The sequence below is a fragment of the Eretmochelys imbricata genome, chromosome 3 (genome assembly GCF_965152235.1).
Source record: "Eretmochelys imbricata isolate rEreImb1 chromosome 3, rEreImb1.hap1, whole genome shotgun sequence".
Taxonomy (NCBI): Eukaryota; Metazoa; Chordata; order Testudines; family Cheloniidae; genus Eretmochelys; species Eretmochelys imbricata.
Window position 1 is genome coordinate 24,447,808 of NC_135574.1, and position 9,450 is coordinate 24,457,257.

General features: G+C 42.1%; 1 protein-coding gene across 2 annotated transcripts in view; it reads right to left on the reverse strand.

Moving 5' to 3' along the window:
* VSNL1 (visinin like 1) overlaps positions 1-206 on the reverse strand; it is an 81,603-nt gene extending 81,397 nt beyond the window's left edge. For both annotated transcript variants that reach the window (XM_077811550.1, XM_077811549.1), the window contains exon 1: positions 45-206. In XM_077811550.1, coding sequence (XP_077667676.1) covers positions 45-206 — 162 coding nt within the window. The remainder of the gene's footprint in view (positions 1-44) is intronic.
* Positions 207-9,450: the final 9,244 nt, after the last annotated feature.

Consider the following 9,450-nt stretch of genomic DNA (forward strand, 5'->3'; position numbering starts at 1 on the left):
ACCCTTCTTGTGGCTGTGGAATAAGAAGCTAATAAATAACGTACCTTTACATAAAGCTGCTGAAATTCGTCAAGGTTCAGTCTACCACTAGGACAGTCCTTTAGAAATCCTTTGTACCACTGTTTGAGTTCATGTTCGTTGAACTCCGTGCTCTTCACCAGATCCTCCATCACTTCAGGGGCCAGTTTGCTATTCTGTTTCCCCATTCTGCCTTAAGAAAAGCAAATTAATACAATTAGCTAAGTTGCTGTGATCATTTTAAAACTTGATTAGCAACCAAGCTGGAGTATGCTACTGACAGCCTTGTTTTGTGCTCACTGATGCTGTCAGCCAAGCCCGACCCCATGCTCTCCCTGATTATTTGGATGCTAAATTTATTTAAATAAGTGTTAGGCTGAATTTGAGAAAAAACTAAGAAATTCATCTTTCAATTAAAGCTCTTAAGTCCTGCAGAGAGACTGCTGAATTAGTTTTCAAAATAAATGAGAATTTGCTTAATCTTTTTATCTTTAATAATCATTTAATATAAAGATTCCACCCTTTTTCTTTTCTTTTCTTTTTGAGAGGACTAACAGGTTCTTCCTGCCAGTGGTTACCAACATATTAAAAAGTGACCGTTCTTTTAGTAACCTTCATAAAGTGGTTCCTAACTATTCCTTGTGTATTCAATTATGTGTTCCTTAGGCTGGCATTGTTATTCGTCAGTACTATGCTGGGTTGAAAAGGATTTTGTGATCTTTTTGTTGCATTTTAATTTATACATTTCACAAATTCATAGATCTGATATTATTCACAAGTTTCTCTTTAACCTTACCCAGGGGTGAAAGTAAAATGCAGCTCTTACCAGTATAGGGCCTCTCTGGCCGCCCCTCACCCCCTGCCCTGGAAGGGGTGTGGCCTCCGGCGGAAGGGGCGGGACTGGGGGGGTCAGCGTTCCACAGCCAGTCCATCTGCGCTCCCTGGCCTGCGCTGCCCAGGGCTTCAGCGGCGATTTAAAGGGCCCGGGGCTGCGGCCAGCGCTGCCACAATAGTGGCAGTGCTGGCCAGAGCCCCAGGCCCTTTTAAGTCACGGCCCCGGGGCAGCTACTTCTTTTGCACCCCCCACTGTCAGCAGCTGGGGGATAAGGGAGGCAAAAGGGGCAGCATTTTAACATTGCTTCCCTGTTTGCACCCTCCATCGGTGGCCCCGTCGGGTCATCGCTGCCCCTTTTGTGCCCCCACATTGGTGGCCCTGCTGGTAGGGACCCGGCAGGGCCGCTGATTGGGGGCGCAAAAGGGGCAGCGATGTTAAAGCACTTTAAAGTCAGCGGTATGGGCCGGTACTGGCAGCTACCTTTTACCGGTACGCCGTACCGGCCTGTACCCCCTTCCTTTCACCCCTGACCTTACCTTAAACCCCTCCACTGATGCCAGTTCAATGATTGACAGACTCTTTACGATTTATGGCTCCAATCCTGCAAAGGCTTCCACATATGATGAACGGTACATTTGTAAGCAGTCCCACTGATGTACATGCGACTTCCCATATTCATGAAGTTAATCACAGGTGGAAATCTGTGCAGGCTCAGGGCCTGTAATATGCCTCGCTCTTGAAATATGAAGTGTTCTACAGTATATTAGTGGGACTACATTTTTCTTCTGATAATTTTAGGTTTTGGTATATTCACATTGACTAGTACAAATAATTCTCCGTCCCCCACCTCATTTTTTACTTTCTTAATAATTTTTTTTAGATAATCACATTTTATCTCAATGTGCATTTTTTGCAGTCATCAAGACAGTGGATGAATGACAGTGTTGCCACTTCCTGTCCTAAGCTCTTAGGGCCTGATCTTGCAAGCCCAGCTCACCTTAGCAATCCACACTCAAATAAGAAATGCCATTGTATGAAGGGGTGAAGCCCTTTCAGAACCAGGACTGAGGAAAAGAGCTGGTTAGCTACCCAAACTGTGAGCGACAGGGGAGGGGCTTCTCTTCTGTGCAAAGGGTTCTGGGTTGGGAAGTCCTCATTAAAACCCCTGGCTCCCTCCAAGCTAGAGAGTCAGAGTTAAAGGGTTGATGAAGAAGAATCAACTGGAGCAGTGGTTCTCAACCAGGGGTCTGGGGCCCCATAAGGGGCCTCGAGCAGGTTTCGGGGGTGCCTCCAAGCAGGGCCAGCATTAGACTTGCTGGGGCCCAGGGCAGAAAGGTGAAGCACCACCGCCTGGGGCTGACGCCCAGGTCCCTAGCCCCGCCACCTGGGGCTGAAGCTGAAGCCTCAGCAATGTAGCTTCGTGGGGGGACCCTGTGGCATGCGGCCCCAGCCAACTGTCCTGCTTGCCAGCAGTTCTGGCTTTTATATGCAGAAAACCAGTTATTGTGGCACAGGTGGAGTTTTTATAGCATATTGGGGGGGCCTCAGAAAGAAAAATGTTGAGAACCTCTGACCTGGAGGAACCTGGGCCTGCAATAAGGCATATGGAGTACTTTGAGTGGGTAAATGGACTGACACTATCTTATGGAAAGACATTCTTTGTTGTTCTTTTGGGATTTTTTATTTAAAATATTTTTGGTACTTTTACTAATAGCCCCTGAACTGTGTCATGCTCATTTCAGAAACCTTCCTTTACACTGTTACGTCTGCCATTCCAGCTATGCATCAGCTCATCACAAAACCATATCTAGGGCTTTTTCTATATGGTGTCTTAAACACCCCTGGTATCACATTCAAGTCACCTGCCAACCTCTGGTCAGGTTCTTCACAAGCCAGCCATCCCACCTTTCACACCAACTGTAGCAAAAAGGCTGCCAAACAAGTCAGCCAGATGCAGTTCAGAGAGGTTTAGCAAACAAAGTACCAAACATTCTTTAAAAAAAGAAAAAAAAGAAAACCAAGGGATACTTTTCCATAACAAAATGTCAGTCCATTTACCTGCCTAAAGTATTCCATATGTCTCATAACTGGCTGAGATGACCCTTCCTCACCAGCTCTTCAACTCCGACTCTCTAGTTAGGAGAGAGCCAGGCATTTTATAAAGGGCTCCTGTACCTAGAAGCCTTTGCAGAGAAGTCCTTACCATCCCTCTGTGTGATTGACAGTTTGGCTGATTCTTTTTCTCACTCCCAGTTCTATAAGGGATTCGCCCCATCACACACACTGAGTTCAAGTTAACCTGGTTAGCTGAACCCACTCCTACAAAATTCTGAGCACTCCTGAACCTCCCTCTGCCCTCAACCTCCACTGACTTTCATGGGTGTGGAAGGTGCTCCTCAGCTTGCAGGATTGGGTTCATATAGTCTTTCATTCACAACCTGCTCCCATCTAAGTCAATAGCAAAACTTCCATCTGTATGTAACAAAAAACCCACTGGAAAATATACGGCCTGATTCTCCACTCCCTTAGTGTAGTTATTTACATCTGTGCAACACAGGATTAAAACACTACCATTCTGATCTGATAGCCTTTAACATCTACTGTGCCCTCACTCTGCACAGGTGTAAATGACAACACTAAATACAAGGCCCTAATCAGGTCCCTAATGTGAAGCATTGAAGAATTATACTGTGGGGAAACAATCCTGAACTGGTGGAAGCATGAACAAGTCTTTTCCATCTCTAATATCCATGTGCCCAAGTTAACTTGAAATCCAGAGATTAATTTAAACCTTAAAAAGGAATAAAAACAGACAGGAAAGAAGAATGGAAGTGGAGAAACATAATCATTAATTGCTATGTAGTGAACACAGATCATTTACATCCAATTGTCAACACTTGAGATATGAGCTGTATTTATAAACAAATACGTCAGTTCTTTCAGTAATTTTTATATTGGCCCCTGTCATCTTTTACCTAAAATGTATAACATCATTTACCTTAATCTCTCCTTGTGGGCCACGTTTTAAATAGCAGTACTTTGGATTCATTTTATATGATATTTTCTCCACTATTTTGCTAACAGGGTGCTCAGAATTTCACATGGTGCTTAGTTGTGTCCTGTGCACAGAAAGGAATAATGTCTTCCCTGGACCAACACCTAGCACACGTGTTTCTACTTTCCAGTGTAGCACCCTTTGGTGGCAGCTCTACATTTCATATGCAAGTTCAGTTTAAATCACCTGCCAACCCTTCCCCTCCCTCCCCATCTCAAAACCTTTTTTTCCCCTGCAATATTGCGTTTAAAGAAGCTTTTCCCCATTTTAAAACGTAGTCTCTTTCTCATCAAGTGAGCTACTCATTTCTCTGCCCATTTCCATCATTTCAGCACAGCCTGCTTTATCTGGACAGGCTCCCATAGTGTTAGCCATCCCTCCTAGCTTTGCGTGGTTAGTGACTGTGATCGATGTATCCCTTTATGCAGTCTCCTGAGTGATACTAGACATGGCACTAAAGCATCCACATCTCTGCTCAGTACCTCTTCCCAAGTTGTCACAGTTCTATTAATAATCTTTGTTATTCCCATTCCCATTCCATCATGTATCCATCCCAGAATAATAGTATCCAAACCAGCTTTTCCCAGGGGCAAGTCATAACTGTTGGCAAGTCACTTTGCCAGGACAGCATGGGTTTCAGCAACAAGAGCACCCAGAAAAAGGGGCACAGTTTCAAAGGATTTACCGGGTATGAAAGGAGTGCTGCAAGTACGATATGTGTAAAATAGTGCAACCAATAGGACAAAGTATTATTAGCCAGGAATATCCCAAAGCATTAGGGACAAATTCTGTCCTCTGTTGCACAACCACATTATGATGCTGAACAGACATAACTGAAGGCACAACTGGGTTCATAGTTTCTTTAGGGTATTGCCAATATCTAGCAGACAGACCTGGACATGCTCTGCATTTGCTTCCTATGTAAAAATCGTTAGCATACCAAAGAAGCCCATTTTCAATCTCTTATGTTCTTTGTGAATTATAATAATCCTCATGTGGAACAACTATCAATTTATCAATTTTGTGTAGGCAAAAAAACCTAATGTCCTTGCTTCTACTCTCATTTAAACCAGCATAAATAATTGAAGTTGAGCCTTTTGGTCAGGAAGTCATATATTCCTCAGAATATCTGGCCCAGTATTGTCTTTGGGTGCCCCACTTTCCACAAAGCTTGTACTCGGTTAATTTGGCACAGTATATATTTAAAACCCCATACTGGCTAATCTAGTAGTAATACATTTTTCTCCTTGCCCCCATCCCAATTGCTTACAGACTGGCTGATATTTTACTTGTTTTCATGTTTTAACTGGCCTGCTGATTTCCTTTGTTTCTTTTTGCCTTTTAAAAATAGTGCTATATTTTTCAGTCCCCAAGTACCTTCCTTGTTTTCCAAGAGTTCTCAAAGATGACTACCAATATGTACAATAACTTCCTTTGCTATACTCATAAGGAGCTTAAAATGAATGTCATCTGGCTTCTTTCATTCATTTATGTCATTTTTACTTGACTTATTAATTTGGATTCTTGATATTTCCATATCCTCATTTTTTGATTTATAATTATATTATTTCTAAATGTATCCATTTATTTACATTGTCCCACTGATTCATATGGCACTTCAGATATGTAAAGCAGACAAAATTCCTTCAGGAAATACCATTCTTCTGTAAACCTCAACTCCATTTTCCAAGAAAAATTATTTTCTTGGTTAGGTGGATATAATTATTGAAGTCAATGGAGTTGCTCTGGATTTATACCAGTGTATGTGAGCAAACAACTGGCCCAGCATATCTATCTATAATCTCTTCCATCATCATATTCACAGAAACAAGACACTCCTTTCCTGTCTTTCTCTGTGATACATGATCCTAGTATTTGCTCACCTGCTTGTTCCACTACAGATTGGTTGATCTGCCTCAAACACCTTTCAGCATCCTTTGATGCATTTTGCCATATAATGTGAACCTCTCTGTGTATTGTATTAGTGCTAATTGCAATGAACAGTTTAACAGGCAGGAGGGATAGTTCAGTGGTTTGAGCATTCGCCTGCTAAACCCAGGACTGTGAGTTCAATCCTTGAGGGGACCATTTAGGGATCTGAGGGAAAAATTGGGCATTGGTCCTGCTTTGAGCAGGGTGCTGAACTAGATTACCTCCTGAGGTCCCTTCCAACCCTGATATTCTATGAACAGAAACCTTTCATAAATGATGCTTTCTGTAAAACTTAACCAACATGTAAGGAAGCAATAATTTGGGACTGAAATCTTATGGATTCTCATTTATTTGTTGGTCCAGTTAAACATGGTACATTATCTGCTTTGCTCCAATTTGATGCGGGGAACAAAACTAGTTGATCAGTCCTGTCAGGTATAATCCTTTCGTCTACTGTAATTATATCAACTCATTTTTTCCATCTTCTTTTCAACCTCTAGGTCTTTTGTTAGCAAAATACATTTGAATTACAATCTGCAGTAAGGCTCAACAGTGTCATATGACTATCAGGTGAGCGCCAAGGCTTTTGGTTGTTGTAGATACAATTAATTTTGGTAAGAAACCTATTATTCATAGATTTTTCTAGTTAACCATGAGATTTAGTTCAGTCTTCTAGGGTTTCTTTGCATCTCTTATTATTATGGAAGAGGTATAATCCGTCCTTAGCAATGAATGTACTAGCTGCCAACACACATTTAATTTTCTAAAATTAAAACATTTTTACATTATGCCACAATAATCATGGTTTACAAAACATGGTTTTTTTTCCTCTGAAAATCCATTAATATGCATTAGGCAGAAACAGCAGAGCACAGCTGCACAAACACTAAGTTCTTCAAGTTGGCAGAAGGTCACTCACTCACTCACTATTAGAATCTTTATGTGGAGTAAAATTTTTGTTTAATCTATTAATTTGCTTCCAAATCACTTTAGTATGTCAATATCCAAGCACTGTTGTTCAAGTGTTGCATATTCTGGAGAATGGCACATCAGCCTAAAAAAAAATGTTTTGTTTCTAACAAAACAAATTTGAACAAATATTTTCGAAACTTCTGTCAGCAAAATAAAAAATCTGCTTAAAAATCTACGTAATACAACCAGGGCAAAATCAAGACTTTAACTAAAACACTGTCTTTAAATACCAGCAATATACACTGAAATACTTCATGTTGAAAACCCTATGAAAGGTAATTGTAATTTGAGTCAAGATTGACTACTGTAAATATAGAGCTTCACTGTGCAACCCTTGCTTGCATTAGGGAGTACCTATTCACATATGTCTACAAAAGTGAATGAACTAGATTCTGATACCCTTACACACATACTGTAAGATGAATAGTACCTTACTTATATGAATATCAAAGGACTAGATTGCCTCATTCATGTTGAGGAGCAATGGGGATACTCATCTGAGTGTTGGCTAGAGGTTCGCAACATGGCACAAAGGGACTGCTCAAGGAGTAAGGTACTACTCAGGAGGAGTAAAGGTATCAGTATCTGCCCCAATGGGATTCGTCATGTAAGAAAGTGCTCACCAACACAAGTATAGGGTTGCCAATTTTGGTTGGACATATTCCTGGAGATTTCATCATGACATAATCTTTAATTAAAGATTAATCTTTAATTCCTGGAGACTCCAAGACAATCCTTACTCAGGCAATCCTAAGTAAGTATTGCACAGTACAGAACATAGTGAGAGCAAGTGAAACCCTAGTCCCCCTCTCTGCACTGAAGTGCTACAAATAATTGATAAAGAAAATGTGGAACTAACAAGACACATGCTGAAAGCCAGAATGTCCAAAAGAATTCAGTATGTTGGGTACCCTGAGAGTTAGGCTTGTCTACATTACCCTCTGGATCGACGGGCAGCTATCAATCCAGCGGGGGTTGATTTATCGTGTCTAGTCTAGATGCGATAAATCAACTGCCGAGCGCTCTCCCGACGACTCCGGTACTTCACCAGGGTGAGAGGCACAGGCGGAGTTGACGGGAGAGTGTCAGCTGTCAACTTACCGCAGTGAAGACACCGCGGTAAGTAGATCTAAGGACGTCGACTTCAGCTACATTATTCATGTAGGCATTATTCACATAGATGAAGTTGCATATATCAGATCAATTCCCCCCACCCGCCCGCCCCCAGTGTAGACCAGGCCTCAGAATTGGAGCTACTGAGTGCTTTGGAAAATCGGGCCCCTTATTCTTGTGCTTAAATGAAAGTTGGTCTCTTGTGAAAATCTGGCCCAGATTGTGCTCTTGAAAATCTGGTCCGGCACATTTTTGAAAATCTGGCCATGCTGTACTTCACATCTTAGTCTCTTGCTCTGGTTATATCCAAATCTTTAGATGATGTCTACTCATTTTCTCTTCATGTGTAAACTCTTTGGGGCTGGCCTCTGGTCTCCATATACTTAGCAAAGTTTTTGCTGCGTTTACACTTATTACCCTTACTCATGCTGAGTAGTACCTTACTTCCCAAACAGCCCTGAGCAATGGGTGACATGTAAGCTAAAGCGCTGCAGGGGTAGCCTTGGTAGGCATTACAGCTCACACACCCTCTCTACTTCTCCCATGCGCTGAGAAGTACTAATTAGCTGCTGGCCTGTGCCTCATACAACACCCACTGTGACAGCTCAGCTGTGCTAGCTGGCACATAGCCGGGGACAAAGTCAAGCCTATGCCCACTTCTCACCTCTTCTGCCCACTCCCTGCCCACTCGTTCTAGCCTGTGTCAAGTCACAATCCAGCTCTATATGCACTAGGCAGAACCGTCAAACACCATGTGGAATTTCCTTATTTTATATATATATACAATTTCACTTGCTCTCACTATGGTCTATGCTGTCCAATCCTTACTTGGGGTTGCCAACCCTCCCGGATTGTCCTGGAGTCTCCAGGAATTAAAGATTAATCTTTAATTAAAGACTGACATGATGAAACCTCCAGGAATACATCCAACCAAAATAGGCAACCCTATGTTGGTGAGCACTTTCTTACATGAAGAATCTGACTGGGGCAGATTCTGATACCTTTACTCCTCCTGAGTAATACCTTACTCCTTGAGCAGTGCCTTTGTGCCATACTGCAAAACTCTAGCAGACACTGAGGCTGGAGTCAACGTAGCTTAGGTCGACTTACTGCAGTGTCTACACCACACTGGGTGGACAGGAGACACTCTCCAGTCAACTTACCTTACTCCTCTCATTCCCTGTGAAGTACTGGGATTGATCGGGGAGCGCTCTGCCGTTGATTTAACAGGTCTTCACTAGACCCGCTAAAGTGACACCCAGTGTGTCAATCACTGGAGCGTCGATCCCGCGGTAGTGTAGACGTAGCTTCAGATGAGTATCCCCATTGCTTCTCACAATGAATGAGACAGTCACAATCTGTTCCTTTGTTCATATAAGTAAGATACTATAAGGTACTGTTCATCTTATCCTTGCACACATACCATATCATTCATATATATATATATATATATATATAATGGAAAAATACAGAAAGCAAAAACACTGGGCAAGTGAAGAACTGTTGGCGTAATCTGAAATAACAG